The sequence below is a fragment of the Dermochelys coriacea genome, chromosome 1 (genome assembly GCF_009764565.3).
Source record: "Dermochelys coriacea isolate rDerCor1 chromosome 1, rDerCor1.pri.v4, whole genome shotgun sequence".
NCBI classification, from domain to species: Eukaryota; Metazoa; Chordata; order Testudines; family Dermochelyidae; genus Dermochelys; species Dermochelys coriacea.
The window spans coordinates 246,046,682-246,066,401 of record NC_050068.2 but is presented as its reverse complement, the minus strand read 5'-3'; the positions used below and the strand labels follow the sequence as shown (position 1 = coordinate 246,066,401).

Genomic DNA, 19,720 nt, shown 5'->3' with positions numbered 1-19,720 from the left:
CCGCTCACTTCATCGGATGCATTTGGGGGTTTTTTTCCCACCGAATGCATCCGATGAAGTGAGCGGTAGCTCAGGAACGCTTATGCTCTAATAAATGGGTTCGTCTCTAAGGTGCCGCACGTCCTCCTTTCCTTTTTGCGGCTACAGACTAACACGGCGGCTCCTCTGAAACTTGGCCACCCTCGCGACCCACACGCTTTGTCTGGCGGTGGGGGCGGGGGCGATTCTCCCTTCTGCCCTGACCAAAACTCATGGCGAAGTTGCTCTTTCCCCTCCCCCGCTACACGGCGCTTGTTACAACGCGCCCGCGGCCTCCCCGCCAGAGGCTCAGCCCGCCCCGCCTGGTGTCCTGCCCCGGCGGGCGCTGCAGCAAAGCGGTCACGGAGCCACACGCCCGCGCGCTTCCCGCCCCGCCGAGCTGCCGGGGAGCAAACGCGGGGCGAGGCCGGCTGGGCGCGTGGGCTCGGAGGGGGCCGCGCCCGGGAAGTCCAGCCGCCCTGCCCCCGGGCCGAGGGGGCGGGGGCGCTCCTCCCTGCTGCCATCGCCAGGCAGGGGGAGGAGCAGGGAGCGCGGCGGCCGGCTGCTGGCAGCCCGCTGCTGCTACCTGCGCCGAAGGGAGGGCGTGGCAGAGCCACGGGCTGCCCCGTCCCGTCCCTCCTGCCCTGGGCGCTGGAGTTGGGCGGTGGCGGCTGCTCAGCCGGGGACCGTAGGGAGCAGGCTCCACCGCCGCCTCCGCTGGAGCTTCTTCCCCCAGCCGGACCATGGGCACCCCGGGCTCCTCCGCCGCCGAGCACAGCTACATCCGCACCGTCCTGGGCCAGCAGACCCTGCCGGAGCTGGACAGTTCCACCCTGGCTTTGCCCTCCGAGGCCAAGCTGAAGTTCGTGGGCAACCGCGCCCGGGAGGAGAAAAGTCTCCGCATCCAGCAGCAGGTCCAGCAAACGCTGGCCAGGAAAAGCAGAGGCTCCCTGTCAAATGGTGAGTGCCCCAAGCAGGGCCCGATCCCGCCCCCCTCCCCCGACTCTCCCCTTCTCTCCACTCTTTCCTCTTCTTCTCCCAACTCCCTTTCTCCCTTCTCATTCTTTTTGCTTTCCTCACCACTTCTCCCCCACCCCTTTCTTTTCTTCCTCATTCTCCTTGTTCTTTTGATCCTTCCTCTTACCCTTACCAAGATTAATACCAATAGGCTCTGGTACATTTTGCTTTCTTCTTTACAGTTCTCTCACAAGGCAGCCTTATCCTGTAGGAAGGCTCCTCCTGAAGATGACACTGATATTCCATGGCTCTCTGTATTCCCATCTTGCCTACAGAAAAGTTTGAATCAGTCACCTCCAGGAGTCAAATGTTTCCCTTACAAATCTCTTTCCCCCTCCCCGGTTCAAACCATTCTGCCTGTCTTCCCCCTTATGGGCTGATGATAAGACCAGCTGTGAGGTTCTCCGTTTTTCTAGCTTCTTTCAACTGTGTGTCATGTCTCCAGTTGAAATTGTCGCTATATAAATGTAACCAGGAGTACCTAAAGGATTTAGGAGCACAATGCTGATTTGAAAGTCAAGGGGATGTATGCTCTATCAGTGCTTTTGAAGATCATGGGCCTTTTGATTAAGCTTAGTATCGGTTATGTTCTCTATCTTAGTGTTTGTAAACTGCAGTGGTCCTCGGGGAAATGGCCTTGGGGTGATCTAATGGGCCTTTCATGCCTTTTACAATATTTACCATAAGATCATAGTTGTGTCTCTTCTTTTTTCTTTAATGCTCTCTCTCTTCTTTCTCAAAAAGAAAAGGAGTACTTGTGGCACCTTAGAGACTAACAAATTTATTAGAGCATAAGCTTTCGTGAGCTACAGCTCACTTCATCGGATGCATAAAGCTTATGCTCTAATAAATTTGTTAGTCTCTAAGGTGCCACAAGTACTCCTTTTCTTTTTGCGAATACAGACTAACACGGCTGCTACTCTGAAACCTGTGATCTCTTCTTTCTGATGAAATAAATTAGCCCTGATTTTCCTCTCTTGCTACGGTATTTTCACAGTAGTGTAACTCCATTGACTTCAGCTGAGTTATTTCTGGTTTATCACCTGTGAAATCATAGAATATCAGGGTTGGAAGGGACCTCAGGAGGTCATCTAGTTCAACCCCCTGCTTAAAGCAGGGCCAATCCCCAATTTTTGCCCCAAATGGCCCCCCTCAAAGATTGAACTCACAACCCTGGGTTTAGCAAGCCAATGCTCAAACCACTGAGCTGTCCCTCCCCTGTCTCTTCCTCCTCCACCCTGCCATCCTGTAACCGTTCCAGTGTGTTTGTTTTACTCCTCTCAATAACTATTTTTTCTAACTGTCCCCATTTGCTAAAGAGAATAAATAATGCCTTGCCTGCCTTCAGGCTGCAAACAAAAAGTAAACAAAGGAGCAGCATAATAAAATACATGTGGGAAAGGAGTGATTAGGAGACATAGAAACGATAATACCATAGAACAGGGATTGGCAGTCTTTGGCCCACAGCCTGTCAGGGAAATCCAATGGCAGGATGGGACGGTTTGTTTACCTGAAGTGTCCACAGGTTTGGCCGATCTCAGGTCCCACTGGCTATGGTTCGCCATTCCAGGCCAATGGGGGCTGCAAGAAGCAGCAGCCAGTACATCCCTTGGCCTGCACTGCTTCCTGCAGCCCCCATTGGCCTGGAATGGCAAACCGCGGCCAGTGGGAGCTGCCATCGGACGAACCTGCAGATGCTGCAGGTAAACAAATCGCCCCAGCCTGCCAGCGGATTTCCCTGATGGACCATATGCCAAAGGTTGCCGATCCCTGCCATAGAAGATTATTATTTATACTATGCATTGGTGTGCATAGTGCTTTATAGTTAAATAAAAGGGTATCAATCCCTGCCTTTAGGAGTCTCTGACCTATGGGTTGGATTCATGCAGCCACACTCTTTGCACACCACATGGATCCAGGGCCTAAGAACCTGATCCTCTAACGCGCTGAGAGCTGGGTGCCTTCAGCTTTTCTTATAATATGGCCTTATATTCGTATTAATTGGTGTTGGAAATATGATTTTATTTTAAAACAGAGGCATCCCAAAGCTGGGGATGTAAGGATCAATCATGAAAGCTTTCATCCTGTTTTTTAAGTAAAAAGATGAGAAATATTGACTCACTCTTTATTATAGTCTGATGCTCCATTGATGTGAAGAGTCTTAAGCTGAGTTTTAGGTACTGAAGCTATCATCTTTTTGTTTTCATAAAAATATGAGAGAAAGTACCCCTTATGGATAAATATAATTCATCCAGCTGTCTTGTCCCCAGCAAAAAAAAAAAAAAAAAAAATCTGATCTAGTGCTATTGGTGGCTTCCAGCTTAAAAAAATTCACTAAAAATTAATCGGATGCAGTCACAACTGTACCTTCGTTAAAAAAACTTTGCAAGACATCCATCAAAATCACGTACCCTTGATTTCACAATCAACTGCTCAGTAGCTCTAGACAGAACATTTTACATTTACATTTTACATTTACATTTATACGTAAATTCTGAGCTTGAGTATAAAAGAAGCTTCCAAAGATTTTAACAATTGCCATTTGTTCTGTTGAAATGCATTTTTATTTTACTTTATTTTATGGCTGACAATAGAGTTGAGACTTTGAAAAATGCTTCTTTAAACTGAAGCTGACAAATGAGGGTGGGTTAGGACAATGCAAATATCAACACACCCAAAACACTCTGAAAGAGAGCTCCATACCTACTACTTTCTCTAATTCCTCTGTTTGCAATTCTAATGGATTTGGGATATTTGGGGGGTGGGGGGAGGGTATTTGCTTTGTTTATCTAAAATTCAAGTATTTCAGACATTTTGCATTTTTGAAATGCCAATATTTTTTTTTAAAATAGGCTTCAGAAACAAGAAGCCTATATATAAAATGCCTGTGATATGTGCACTAGTTATGCCACTAAGGACTTTAACCATCGTTGTTCTTGCTTATATGTACCTCTGCTCAATTTATCATACTTCTTTGGGTTATTTCCAACTCAAAACACAGAAAGACCCAAGAAAACTGGATTTGCTTCATATTAATTTTTATACTTGGGCAAGCCCCCTCCACAGAGATTTGCTACTATTTTAGATGGAAAAAAACACCCATCTTCCTGAATTATAAAGCCTTTCAAACTTTGCTTTAACACCACTAGCTAAATATGCACCAAATGCCTAATCCTGCACCCTTAAAGTCAATGGGAAAACTCTCATGCACTTCAAAAGGAGAATGCCCAATCCCCTCTGATATAAATGCCCTATTAGTAAGCATTGCAGACCCAGTTCAGCAGGCCACTTAAGCATACACATAAGCATACGCATAATAGTCATTCATAGAATCATAGAAGATTAGGGTTGGAAGAGACCTCAGGAGGTCATCTAGTTCAATACCCTGCTCAAAGTAGGATCAACACCAACTAAATCATCCCAGCCAGGGCTTTGTCAAGCTGGGCCTTAAAAACCTCTAAGGATGGAGATTCCACCACCTCCCTAGGTAACCCATTCCAGTGCTTCGCTACGCTCCTAGTGAAATAGTGTTTTCTAATATCCAACCTAGACCTCCCCCACTGCAACTTGAGACCATTGCTCCTTGTTCTGTCATCTGCCACTACTGAGAACAGCCAAGCTCCATCCTCTTTGGAACCCCTCTTCAGGTAGTTGAAGGCTGCTATCAAATACCCCCCCGACTCTTCTGCAGACTAAACAAGCCCAGTTGCCTCAGCCTCTCCTCGTAAGTTATGTGCCCCAGCCCCCTGATTATTTTCGTTGCCCTTCGCTGGACTCTCTCCAATTTGTCCACGTCCTTTTTTGTAGTGGGGGGCCCAAAACTGGACGCAGTACTCCAGATGTGGCCTCACCAGAGCCGAATGGAGGGGAATAATCACTTCCCTTGATCTGTTGGCAATGCTACTAATGCAGCCCAATATGCCGTTAGTCTTTTTGGCAACAAGGGCACATTGTAAACTCATATCCAGCTTCTCATCCACTGTAATCCCCAGGTCCTTTTTTACAGAACTTCTGCTTAGCTGGTCGGTCCCCAGCCTGTAGCAATGCATGGGATTCTTCTGTCCTAAGTGCAGGAGTCTGCACTTGTCCTTGTTGAACCTCATCAGATTTCTTTTGGCCCAATCCTCCAATTTGTCTAGGTCAATCTGGACCCTATCCCTACCCTTCGGCCTATCTACCTCTCCCCCCATCTTAGATCATTAATAAAGATGTTGAACAAAACTGGCCCCAGGATGTACCCCTGGGGCACTCTGCTTGATACCGGCTGCCAACTAGACATCGAGCCGTTGATCACTACCCATTGAGCCCGACAATGTAGCCAGCTTTCACACACTTAAAGTTAGGCAAGCACATAAGCACTTGTTTCTACATATGTCAAGAGGAATCAGTGGTACATACTGCACTAAGGGCCCAATCCTATTGTCCCTGTGCCCTAATAATTTCCATTGTCTGAACTTGAAGTTTGGGGTGTGCAAGGAGTATAGCATCAAACAGTGTATTTTCTATAAAAGGTATCAGACTAATTGTTTCAGCTCAGCCTTAACTGTGACCTACAAAGAGAAACAGATTGGGTTTGTGCCCTTTTTTGCTGTTTCATAATGCATAAAGAAGCCTGAAAGCATTTTGTTGTTGTGGGTGTTTCTTTCTGCTTCTTTTTTGTTTGTTTGTTAGAAGTGCAAATCCATCTTGAAATATGTGCATTTTTATTCCTTGAAAAAATTTATAGTTAGTCTTCAAATGAGAATTACTCCAGTTGCTATACGATTAAAATTAAGTGCTGTTTCAGTTCTATTTTAAAATAAAAACACCGAGTCAGTGAAAAATACCAATAAACAATCTCCATTGTCAAATTATTATATTATTATTAAATATAAGATACTAAGTGGCATTAGTTTCAGCTACTGTTGAACCAGGTGCTGTCACTTTCTAAGTTAAAAGTTTGGTCAGAAAGAAATAAAATTGAGCACTAAAGCAGTCAAATGAAAATTTTGATTGTCTAAATAAATAACAGATTCTGTTTTGCAGTGAGACCAAGTGGCAGAGAGTTTATAATCACAGAGAGAGATAGCAGTATCAAAAATGTTATGTAATAATGGGTCTGGAATTCCTCCCTTTAGTTCACATGTGTAATTTAACAGTAGTGGCGATTTCATGTGCTCTTCAAGAAATTAGAACCCATTATATTTCTCAAAAAAAGAAAAGAAGTACTTGTGGCACCTTAGAGACTAACAAATTTATTTGAGCATAAGCTTTCATGAGCTACAGCTCACTTCATCAGATGCATTCAGTGGAAAAGACAGTGGGGAGATTTATATACATAAAGACCATGAAACAATGGGTGTTACCATACACACTGTAAGGAGAGTGATCACTTAAGGTGAGATATTACCAGCAGGAGAGCGGGTGGGGGACCTTTTGTACTGATAATCAAGGTGGGCGATTTCCAGCAGTTGACAAGAACGTCAGAGGAATGGTGGAGGGTGGAATAAACATGGGGAAATAGTTTTACTTTGTGTAATGACCCATCCACTCCCAGTCTCTATTCAAGCCTAAGTTAATTGTATCCAGTTTGCAAATTAATTCCAATTCAGCAGTCTCTCGTTGGAGTCTGTTTTTGAAGTTTTTTTGTTGAAGGATAGCCACTCTTAGGTCTGTAATCGAGTGACCAGAGAGATTGAAGTGTTCTCCAACTGGTTTTTGAATGTTCTAATTCTTGACATCTGATTTGTGTCCATTTATTCTTTTACGTAGAGACTGTCCAGTTTGACCAATGTACATGGCAGAGGGGCATTGCTGGCACATGATGGCATATATCACATTGGTAGATGCGCAGGTGAATGAGCCTCTGATAGTGTGGCTGATGTGATTAGGCCCTATGATGGTGTCCCCTGAATAGATATGTGGACAGAGTTGGCAACGGTCTTTGTTGCAAGGATAGGTTCCTGGGTTAGTGGTTCTGTTGTGTAGTGGGTGGTTGCTGGTGAGTATTTGCTTCAGGTTGGGGGGCTGTCTGTAAGCAAGGACTGACCTGTCTCCCAAGATCTGTGAGAGTGATGGGTCGTTCTTGAGGATAGGTTGTAGATCCTTGATGATGCGTTGGAGAGGTTTTAGTTGGGGACTGAAGGTGATGGCTAATGGCGTTCTGTTATTTTCTTTGTTGGGCCTGTCCTGTAGTAGGTGACTTCTGGGTACTCTTCTGGCTCTGTCAATCTGTTTCTTCACTTCAGCAGGTGGGTATTGTAGTTGTAAGAATGCTTGATAGAGATCTTGTAGGTGTTTGTCTCTGTATGAGCGGTTGGAGCAAATGCGGTTGTATCGTTTCTGTTTCTCCTTTTCACCAATCTGGATTTCTTTGATGTGTGTTTACTGGCTACTTAACTCTGTATCTGGCATTTCCATTCCTTTAGTGATTGACAAACGTCCACACTCCTTTACGTAATTAACAATTTTATTGATGGGTGAATCTGGCACCATAGCTTATCAAAAAGGGCCCTGACTATATAATTACTTTCACTGAAGCAGTCACATTCAATTTTATGAGAAATAGACCTATAAATCTTCTGAGGTTTTTGAGAACAGTTTTGGGTGTAGGCCAGTTATGGATTAGGTTCCCTTTTATGTCTCCCTTATGTTTCTTCATTTGTATAGGTTTGTCATAAATATAAAGGGAAGGGTAAACACCCTTAAATCCCTCCTGGCCAGAGGAAAAACGCTTTCACCTGTAAAGGGTTAAGAAGCTAAGACAACCTTGCTGGCACCTGACCAAAATGACCAATGAGGAGACAAGATATTTTCAAAGCTGGGGGTGAGGGGGGAACAAAGGGTTCTCTCTGTCTGTGTTGTCTTTTGCCGGGACCAGAGCAGGAATACAGGTCAGAACTCCTGTAAAGGGTTAATAAGCAATCTAGTTAGATATGCTTTAGATTCTGTTTTGTTTAAATGGCTGATAAAATAAGTTGTGCTGAATTGAATGTATATTCCTGTTTTTGTGTCTTTTTGTACCTTAAGGTTTTGCCTAGACGGATTCTCTATGTTTTGAATCTGATTACCCTGTAAGGTATTTACCATTCTGATTTTACAGAGATGATTCTTTTACTTTTTCTTTAATTAAAATTCTTCTTTTAAGAACCTGATTGATTTTTCATTGTTCTTAAGATCCAAGGGTTTGGGTCTGTGTTCACCTATGCAAATTGGTGACGATTTTTTATCTAGCCTTCCCCAGAAAAGGGGGTGTATGGCTTGGGGGGATTTTGAGGGAAAGACGTTTCCAAGTGGGCTCTTTCCCTGTTATATTTGTTAGACGCTTGGTGGTGGCAGCTATAAGGTCCAGGGACAAAAGTAAAATAGTTTGTAACTTGGGGAAGTTTTAACCTAAGCTGGTAAAAATAAGCTTAGGGGGTTCTTCATGCAGGTCCCCACATCTGTACCCTAGAGTTTAGAGTGGGGAAGGAACCTTGACAAGGTCTTAATGGAATTTTTCTCCCTTGCATTTAGCTGACTTTCTCTCTTTTAGTTTGAGTAGGTGTTTCAGTAGAAGTTGGATCATACTCAATCTCGCATTTAAAAACAAAGAAAATCATTCCCTTTTAAAATCATTGTAGTAGAGAGAGGCATTAGGTAGAAGGAACATTTGCTGAAGGCTTCCATTCATATTTTTTCTTCCTAAATTTTTTGCTATTTCTTCCTAAACAATAAAGGCTTTTTGTTTTTCTTAAACTATGAGAAATTGTGCAACTGATCCAGCCTGGACAAATGTAAAGTATAAAATATTAAGATTTCCTAGAATACTAGGAAAATGTAGGGATCACTCCTCCATTGGCAGGGAGATAAGAGTCATCCAGATCATTCAGTCCATCTCGAGCACCTGTGATTCTGAGAAGGGCTGATACAATGTGGTACAAATCTAAGTGCTTCTGTGTTTCATGAATGTTTGAATATGAAATAGGAGAAGGAAGAAAGCAGGAACCCAGAACTCCGAAGGGTACCTGTACGGGACACTTTCATCCACTCTGAGACAGAGTGAGGAACAGAGATTCATGAGGTGAAAAAACAGAGCAACATGAGAAGATCATGACCACTAATGGACTCTGACTAGCTGGGGTGTGATTATATTGAGACCTGCTGGGTTTCTTGGCTCCACGAGGTTTTAGGCTGGACATATATTGTCCTTTTGTTATTAAATAATTTGTTATAAAATAAGATTATACTTATGTTAGTCTTGTTTCAATTACAGGAGGTCTCCATCGGGCCACCAGTGTTCCAGAACATGTTTATAACCTGGACACAGTTGATAATTATTTTGTTTCAAGACTTGCACATGGAGTCACATATTATCCCTCTCTCCAGGTGAGGAAAATGTAGGAAATAATTGAAAATATGTGGAATTGCAAATTTATGACTTTGTTTGCTGCCACAAACAGTGGCTCAATTTTTTTCTATCATGTTAAATGTTCACACCTCTTTAAACCAGTGGTGGGCAAGCTGCAGCATATGGGCAATCCGTTGGCGGGCCACCAGACAGTTTGTTTACATTTGCACAGCCCCCACAGCTCCCAGTGGCCACGGTTCGCCGTTCCTGGCCAATGGGAGCTGCGGGCAGCATGTCACCCACTCCACATTACAGAATGAATAGTGTCATCTCTAGAAAGAAGGGAGCACTGAGGGAAGGAACTGGAGGTAGCACAGGAACCTCAGGGAGATATCATGGTTTTGATGGTAGAAATGGAAGAACCAAGGAGAGTGGATGGCATGGGACAATGGCTTGCAGCTTTCCTGTACCACAGTGTGGGACTGTGACTCCTGAAATGAAGCATCCTTTTCCTCCTTGCAGTTCCTTCCATTGCCCTTAAAAATGTATCTCTCTTCAATAACAAATGCAACCAACCCCAGGAGTCTGACCCAATCCTACAGCTAGATTCTGCACCCCTTCCTTCCACTGGTGTGCATTCCCATTTTTGAGACTATCCGTGTGGGGAGCTCCTCACCAGTAAGAGTAAGGAGTTTACAGTCTGGCCCCTAGATGCTATGGCCTCCACTCTAAATTCATAATTCACAGTAACTTTTTAATGCATGTGTATGTAAATAAGGTGTGGTTTAGGGATTATGAGAAGTTGCCAATATGACCGTTGGTGCCAGAAAAGCTGTTCATCACTGCTTCAGTGCAAGGTCAGATAAGCTGACTGCATGTACAAACCTGACTAGAATATCATTGTTGATGCTCTTTACTGACATAGCCTCTTTCATCTGTCTGAAGGTTTAACTTCAGCTGAAGATGTTGGTGTTCAGTATCTTTGAAAATCAAGCTCTGGGCGTGTCAAATTGAACACCTAAAAATGGAGATGACCCAGAATGTAGAGGCCCTTTTGAATATCTCTCAATTTAGTGACTTGCCCAGGATAACACTTCAAGATGGTGGCAGAGCAGGGATTAGAATGCAGGAGTCTTGACTCCTGGCTCAAGGCTCCTAAGCACTAGAATGCACTCCCTCCTTGTTTCAGTGGGGGTTAATGAAGAAGTGCAATAAAACCCATTGTCATCTGCATGTTTGATTGAAGTTCACGTTTTATTGTACTATTCTACTAATAACTGGCAAAACATTTTATCCACCCAAATTATAAAATAATCGTTAAGAAAACCAAAAAAGCTCTGTTCTTCTGGTGACTTTTGTCCTTTTTTTGGTTCTTTTGTACAGGTGAGCTTACCAATCACTTATAGAAATGGCTGGGGGAATACAGCCACACAATATGATTCATACAAGACCATGGAAGAAAGGTACCAAAGGCAGCCTCTGAAGAGATTAGAAGTTTCTCCTCAGAAAGATCCTGAGAAGCTGGCATATGTATACAATGATTTCCGCTACAACAGGGGAAACCAAGTTGGATTCACTCCAAGGCATGGTGATAGCAGGAGATCCAATGTTATTGTCCCACCAAGATATGCTCGCTCTGAGATTGTTGGTCATGGTAATCATGATTCTGCAATCAGAGAGCACATTTATCAAACCCAGTTCCATAGAGGACCTTTTAATGACACAGTCTTTGACAGTACCTGCACCAGCCCAAGTGTATCTATATACCCACAAGCTGGATTCAGTCGCAGTATGACGAACCTCTTGGAGAAAGAGAACTACCTGACTACAGGTAATGCTGTGGGACAAGTCAGATCACCCGTTGCTTCCCAGCCTGGATTTCAGAACAGGCAGTCTCTGAAGTCCAGCTGGCAACAAAGTACCTTCAGAAGCACACAGTCCATGAGGGAAACTCCCCAGCCAGCTGCAGGGACCAGTGCTACTGCTGAAACAGGTGGGAAGAGGATGACAATGACTGCAGCTGTGGTGGCGGCAGCAGCAGAAGCAGAAAATGTTCTCTCACACACTGGGAAAGCAGTCTCCAGTGGACCTCAGCTAGGGTAAGTCCGACTCTAAATTTTCTCCAGTTCACAAATACCTGGACGATTTCATATGGATTTTGTACCCCACGTGTTTCCTAGTAAAAAAAAGAAATGATCCCAGTCCATCAGTTCACAAGAATAGATGCATTTCTGGCCAGTGACTCAATCTAAAATATTTCAGTGTGGAAGAGTCATTTTATGATTTCTTTTTGGACTCTTATTTTGGATGAATGGATGGAAGAAGGGAAAATTATTATTATTACGATTATTGTTAACTATATATACTGTAGTGTCAAAAGCCTCATGACTGGGGTCCCATTGTGCTAGGCACTAGTCAAACATATAGGGAGACATGTTATTTGCCTTGAATAATTTACCGTCTAACTTGCAATAACATATTGACAGGCCTTGTGCTGTTGGGTAGATCAGATCATTTCAGCTCTGGTTCATTTGACTGTTCTTATATAGATTGAACGGTTTAATAACCAGAAGAATATTACACAGTTTACTATATTTCATGTTTTATTGTACATGTAATTTAAATGTTAATTGTTCTGCTAGCACCAACAGTGTAATTAGAGGTTTCAGAGTAGCAGCCGTGTTAGTCTGTATTCACAAAAAGAAAAGGAGTTCTTGTGGCACCTTAGAGACTAACAAATTTATTTGAGCATAAGCTTTCGTGAGCTAAGTGAGCTGTAGCTCACGAAAGCTTATGCTCAAATAAATTTGTTAGTCTCTAAGGTGCCACAAGAACTCCTTTTCTTTTAGTGTAATTAGAGAATTTCCTTTTTTTCCCCACAAGTGTGTGTCCTTCAAATTCCTTTTTTTCCAAAGCTTTATTTGCTTTTGTATTTTTTTTTTTATGTTTGCTATTCTATTTGATGGAGTTTTGCTATGGAGCTTGAACATTTCTGATCAGATAGCTACAGCATCATTTGTTTACCGAGAAATTAAGTGTACAGATCATTAAGGTTTGCAGTATCAGAGTAGAGCATTGTTCCGTGTGTTGCCAGGTCAGGACAAGTTATCATACAGTAAAATGATTCCAGTCAAAATACAGCCTGTTTAAACAAAAATACTGAATTCCTGATATGATTCTGTTGCTCTTTTAAAGCAGGCAAGGTTAAGGGATTAAGATGACTGAGGCTATGGAGCAGGCAGTGCTGACAACTGAATTTCGTATGTATCCTCTGACTAGGTCTGAGGAAGTGACTGGCTGAACCTTAAAAGGTTTGACTGTTCATTTCAGTTGGGATATGCATGCAAAAATTCAGACTTTATTTGTACTTGAAAAGAAATATCTGAACCCTGGTTGGTCAGCGAAATTGTCCTAAAAAACTCTCGGGAAGAGCCTCTCTCATGAGTATTCCTTACTTCCTGTGTCCAGTTGGCCAGTTCTGCGAATGGTCTGCCTTGAGGTGTTATGGCACTTCTGGTCCTAGTCAGAACCAGGAAGTACAGAAACACAGGAAAATGAAAGAATCAGAATAAAAACTAGCCACACTTTTTTAAAAAACAAAAAACTCAGAACAAGTGTTTTTTGGGGGAGGTGCAGAGGAAGGAGTTGGTTCAAGTTTTAGCTCAAGATTTAGGCCAGTTCTTATTTTATCCATGCCAGTTCACTTCTCCATTGTATGACTTTCAGTTGTGTTAAATGCTGGATTTGATTCACCCTTGGTCAAGCTGCTAGAGCAGAGACATTTATCCCGGAGATAAGGCAGACACAAGTCCCATTGCTGCCCTCCTTCAAAGGCCCTGCTGGGGGAAGCAGCCACTGTCTGAGACTTCCCAGAAGATACAGTAAATCAGAGCATCTCCTGGGTACCCTGGTCCCATGCTCTCTCAGGCTGACTCTATTCACTATGTGAGTAGTGTCAGTTGACTCCAGGTCCCCCAGCAGTGTACAGACTGGGGGCATGTTTATACCATTTGCTCCCAACACCAGAGGAAATTTCTACTGCATAAGCCCACATCTTGGATTCCACAGGCAGAATGCATCAGGCCCTCATATTATATTTTCCTGTATAGGCTACTATTAACTGTTAAATGGTAATTTAAGTGGATTTGTTTCTCCCTTAAGGCCTTGATTCATGAAAGCACTTACACACATGCCTAAGTCCCACTGACTTAAGTATGTATTTAAAGTTAAACATGTGCTTAAGTGCTTTCCAGAATCATGACCTAGCTCTGGACTTGTTTCAAACTAAACTCATTCAAGGGAAAGAGGAGTGCTTTACCTAGACACCAGTATATTTTTATAGAGAAGGTTTTTTTATAAAATTAGAGGAGCAGCATAGAACAAAATATAGAAACGATTCACAATTAGACAACATGAGGATGAGTTTTCAAGGCAGTACCCAAAAGTAAATGCCAAAATCCAGTTAGCGAACAACTTGACTTGTATCTCCCACAGGTAACAACACTTCAAGGGCCACAATTTAAAAACAAAACAAAATCCTTTAGCTTTGTGCTGGAATAACATTTGTGTTTGCAATTAATTGTGGGCACAAATACTAGAATTTAGATGTCAGACTATAAGGCTTGTTGGCAAAATTGTTGTTCACACCTGCAACTGTGTATTCTGTTGTTGTGCCTATAACTGATTGTGACCATGTTCAAGTACAGAGGCAAAATTAGTGGCCAGATTGAGGCCCTCTTTGAAAATGAACAGCCAATTAACAGCCAATTTTTTCAGCCTAGCTTTTGCGGGTACTCTCTATTTTTGCAACCGCAAATTATGGGCACAAATAATTGTGGGAAGCCTATAGGTCACTTGAGTATCTAAATACCTATATGCTCCAAGTTTAGATGTTCAAGTGCCCTAAATTGCAATTTTGAATTACAGCCATATTATGAAAATCCTTAAATTTCCATAAGGATATGGCATCTACTCGAAGTATAAGAACCTATATGATGGGTCATATTAGTTAGAGATTGGAAAAGAAAAATAGTCAAGATATACTCCCTGAAAAGAAATGTATCACTTGATAGTACACTTGATCTTAGACAAAAAGTAAAGAATAAATTATAATCATGTAAATGGTCTTTAAATAGTGAGTTAAGAATAGATTTGTTACAGGTGCTGGTGTATAATAAGATACCTGTGTTCTGCAGGTGTGTTATGTTCAGGCACCTACAAAAATGGTAATTACAAACTCTACAAATTCCCCCTTATTAAAAAAAATCTCTAGATGTGAATAACATTTAAGTAGAGTATTTTTTACAGTTCATTCTATTCCATATTAACATGGTCAATCTATTTTTACAGACTGCACAACATAATGTAGAATTAAATATAAGAGATACCAGACACATTGTGCTCTCATGTACACCATTGTAAATTGAGTAGTGTAACTACACTGAAGTCAAGGCAATAAACTGTGAGCATAAATTGATTTATTCTGGGTTTACATCAGTGATACCAAAAACAAAATTTGGCCCTGCAAATGTTATTCTGTAATAGTAATCACCACAGATGAAGAAGAATCAGATAGGTCTTTCTCTTCCAGTAAATGATGGATAATTCAATGTTATGAGTCCAATTCTGTAGTACTTTATTGACTCTTTGGGGTCTGATTCTGCACTAATTAAATAAATGAGAGTAGGATCAGGGCATTACTCATGTAAGGCACAGAGGATGAAATCCTGCCTCTATGGAAGTTTATTGGAGTTTTGTCATTGACTTCGATGGAGGCAGGATTTCACACAGAGTAAGCAATCCCCTTCCCCAAATATCTCTTAATCTAAGATTTGAGTAAAGCATTAAGCCTTAGAAAATTTCAGCAGTTAGCCTTACAATAAAGCACACACTGTGTATTTTACAGCTGTGTGCAGGAAGTTATTTAAAACTTAAGGATTCAATCCTACTCCGGTCTCTTTAAAGATTAACTGAGAGGATATAAAAACATTAAACTCTTTATATATAAAATACAAGCATTTTAAAACATTTACAGAATATTTAGCTAACACTGTGAATACAGAGCACAGGGCATAGAGACACTTAGCGCTATCTTTTGGACATGCCAATAGAATGATACACCAGAACCATTCTCATATCAAAGGTTTAGAGATTTCCTGGAGTGCTGCTGCCCTTTGATGTTACACAGCTGTTTAGAGAGCAGTTCCTTCTGGAGTCATCATTCTATTTGTGCTGAGTGCCACCTTAAAATTATCAGACAAAATGGTGTATCGCAGCTACTCTATGATGACTAGTGCAAGGACTGCAGTACACAACAACAGGATGGAGGTTTTGGGGTATGACAGGTGAATGCAGATATCCGCCATGAAGAAAGACTTTTAGTGAACCACATATTGCTCTAGATCACCTTGCAGAATTACACTGACTTAAATGGGAGTTGTGTGTATTCATTTTGGGTAGTACATGACCTTGTCTTTCTTGACTGATCTCAGTGCCATGGATTAGCTGTTCCTGATGTACATGTCCTGCTATCAAGCCTACTTTTGTAGCAAAAAGAGTGGGAAAGGGTGTACTTTTCTGGCTCACATTAAGGGAAGTAAGAGGAAGGAATGTGATTCAGTTTTATCAGTTCAGTGCTGTTCAGGTTCATTATGTATGATTTGATCAATTGTAAGATCCTTACACCAATGTTGCAATTTAGAGTACCTCAGCAGCTGCACTAAATTGCATTGGTGCCAGGGCCAGTCATGAGAATCAGGGTGCTGTAATTGGCGCCAAGCACAGTTTGGTGCACAAGAGAAGCTCACCCATGTTGATATTATTTTTGCTCATAAGTCTGTTTCTATTCCTCCCTTCCATTTGACACCCTCCTCCAGTTTCTCCTTCACTTCAGCTTTCATTTTTGTCCTATCCTTTTCAAAGGTATTATTGATATGCCTAGCAGATGTCTATGTCCTTCAAGAGCACTCCTTGGCACCTGTCTGTTAAATAGATCCGTTCAAAACACTAATTCAGAGAAGACGAGAAGACAGGAGATTGCATGATTCATAATAAATGAAAAAAGAGTGGAGACCTCGGGACATAAGAGTGTATTTCATTTGTAATATGGATGAATCACAAAACTAAGTGATTGGGCAACAAAATGGCAAAATAAATTTAATGTGGATAAATGTAAAATAATGCACATTGGAAAAAATAACCCCAAGTGTACATACAATATGATGGGGGGCTAATTTAGCTACTACTGATCAGGAGAAAGATCTTGGAGTCATCGTGGATAGTTCTCTGAAGACATCCATGCAGTGTGCATCAGCAGTCAAAAAAGCAAATGGGATGTTAGGAATCATTAAAAAAGATAGAGAATAAGACGGAGAATATCTTATTGCCCTTATATAAATCCATGATACACCCACATCTTGAATACTGCGTACAGATGTGGTCCCCTCATCTCAAAAAAGATATATTGGCATTAGAAAAGGTTCAGAAAGGGCAACTAAAATGATTAGGGGTTTGGAACTGGTCCCATAAGAGGAGAGATTAAAGAGGCTAGGACTTTTCAGCTTGGAAAAGAGGAGACTAAGGGGGGATATGATAGAGGTCTATAAAATCATGAGTGGTGTGGAGAAAGTGAATAAGGAAAAGTTATTTACTTGTTCCCATAATATAAGAACTAGGGGCCACCAAATGAAATTAATGGGCAGCAGGTTTAAAACAAATAAAAGGAAGTTCTTTTTCACTCAGCGCACAGTCATCCTGTGGAACTTCTTGCCTGAGGAGGTTGTGAAGGCTAGGACTATAACAGGGTTTAAAAGAGAACTGGATAAATTCATGGAAGTTAAGTCCATTAATGGCTATTAGCCAGGATGGGCAATGAATGGTGCCCCTAGCCTCTGTTTGTCAGAAGGTTGAGATGTATGGCAGGAGAGAGATCACTTGATCATTATCTTTTAGATTCACTCCCTCTGGGGCACCTGGCATTGTTCACTGTCGGAAGACAGGATGCTGGGCTGGATGGACCTTTGGTCTGACCCAGTATGGCCATTCTTATGATGTCACGGTTGTTTTCCTTCTCTGTGCTGTTCTTGCAGCCATATTCATCACATCTTATGCCTTCTGATTGATCCAGGGTCCTATGGCAACTGGCTTTCCACTGTTATCTTGAGGACAAGATTCTGGTCAGTTTCACCATGTTATTCAGTGGTGGGCATAAGCAAATCTGAGGAGATTCTTGTTAATTTCAGTCAAGAGCAGCCAGGGCTTCCTGAGTCCTCGGTTCAGCTGCAGATCACCAGATAAGCAAACAGAGATTCCAGGAATATATTTTGTTTTGGAACACCATGCTTTGTTGTTGCCAAAATAAATTATTTTGGCGGGATTTCAGTTCCATGAAAATTTTTGGGTTTTTGTCTCAATTCAGAATGAATTTCTTTTCTGAAAACTCAAAAATTTTCATGGAACTGAAATTCAGTTTCCTGGCCAGCTCTGGTTACATTGTAGAGAAATGTGCTGGGGGTGAAAGGGAATGAGAGATGTACCTTACCTGTCCTAGTTCTACACATGCACATGTATGCATTTTATTGGCTTACATCCCCTGTAGATACATTTTATTGACAACACATGGGCCTGGTGACTTCTCCTTCCAGCTTTTAACATTTTGCCTGATGTAGTCATCATTCAGGCAAAGGTGCTGGCAATTAGGGGGAAAATGGGAACATACTTTTGAATGCTCCTGTGAGGCAATTTTATGTTTCATTCAGTGAGTGGAAAATAATTTTGTTTGTCTGTCTGAAACAAAAGCAATTTTCAAGCCCCCCCCAAAAACCCAAGGGCAATGCAGCAGATATTCCATGCACAGAGCAGCTGAGAAAGGACAGGACATGGTGAGTGTATGCCATCATAATGGTATTGCAGAGAAAAATAAGCATCAGAGAATCCCGACAGTTACAAACGAACACTCTTTCTAATTTGGCCTCCCGTGGGGCCCAATCCTTCATGGTGCTATGCATCTCCTAAGGTCAGTGGGAGCGGAGATTGCTCTGCACCTCACAAGGAGGGGGACTTGGGAACTTCTGCTGTGGTTGCATAATTCTGGCAGGATTTATCATGTACTGACCCACTTCATGTTATAACAACTCCATTTGTTGGGATTTTTTCCAAAGCATGCGTTAGGCAGTTATGGATACCATGACCTTTCTCAACTCTCCTGTTACTGGAAGGAGCATCATAGTCTAAGTATAACTAAAGAGTGTTGATAGTTATGAATTGCCTGGTAAAAAAACACTGGCTGAATGCTGGTATTCTGCCATCTTGATTCACCATAACTTCCATGGCTGTATATTTAGGAGTCCAGAAAGGGAGATGACTCTGGAGCTCGCAGTGAACACTCTGGACACTGAAAAGACATCCTCGTTACCCAAGATCCTTGCTGCGGTTAATTTTATACAGCATGAGTGCTTCCAGAAAGCAGAAGCCAGAAGGAAAGTGAGTAATTGTTTTCATATCAACTTCATGCTAGTAGAGCAAGGAATGCTCTGCATTTACTATACTGTGTTGTCTGCCACTGAAAGAAAATGACAATTTAAGCATCATGGCAAACAATAAATAACATTCTAAGCCAGACTCTCTGCTGCTGCAATTTACTCCAGCATTATTGAAGTCAATAGAATGGCTCCAATTTAAACTGGGAAAAAATCTGGCCCTCTATTTAGTATGTGCAAGCAGTTGTGCTTACCATACAATTAATATGTATTTTCTGTTTCTCTTCTCCCTTCTCCGTTTTTTAAAAATGAGGGACAATTTCATTAATATATATGTTCAGTTACAGTGGAGATGACAGCCTGATAAATACCTAGGTAGAAAGAAAATGGTGTACTTTGATTGTGCCTGTGGAAATCAAAGTGTGCTGTGGTGTTTGGATAGGAGTATACACTGTGGGATAATGTGAAAGAGCAAAATTATCTAAGGGTCTTTCTCATTTAAGTTGAGAAATCAGTTACCCGATTATTTAGCACTACAGTATCTGAGGATTGGGCATATAAATAATAATTTAAAAAAACAAACCAAAAAAAACCCCACATAACCTGCTGAACCTAGCATAGCAAATTACATATACATATATAGTAAAGTGAGTAGTGTGATTCCTCATTTGAGAAGAAAATGATCAATTATGGTCCACTAATTCCAATATTTTTTTAAAAGATATGTGCCCAGAGTTATGCTCCTAAATTCATATTAAGGCATCTAAATAGTGGCTTCATTTTCAAAACTATTGAGCCCCCAGCAGCTCCCAGGCGCACCTAAATATGAACTTAAAAGCCTCACTTTAGACGTGATTTTTAAAAAAGATCTTGGACAAAATCTACATTTAGTAACTAAGTG

At 41.8% G+C, this 19,720-nt stretch overlaps 1 protein-coding gene across 2 annotated transcripts in view; it reads left to right on the top strand.

The window, feature by feature from the left end:
* Positions 1-520: 520 nt before the first annotated feature.
* Positions 521-19,720, top strand: part of PKP2 (plakophilin 2) — a 66,112-nt gene continuing 46,912 nt past the window's right edge. Inside the window, exons 1-4 of one of the 2 annotated variants that reach the window (XM_038413224.2) lie at positions 521-978; positions 9,269-9,381; positions 10,727-11,442; positions 18,685-18,823. In XM_038413224.2, coding sequence (XP_038269152.1) covers positions 762-978; positions 9,269-9,381; positions 10,727-11,442; positions 18,685-18,823 — 1,185 coding nt within the window. In that variant the 5' untranslated portion in view covers positions 521-761. The remainder of the gene's footprint in view (positions 979-9,268; positions 9,382-10,726; positions 11,443-18,684; positions 18,824-19,720) is intronic. The other variant, XM_038413233.2, reaches the window with a different exon arrangement.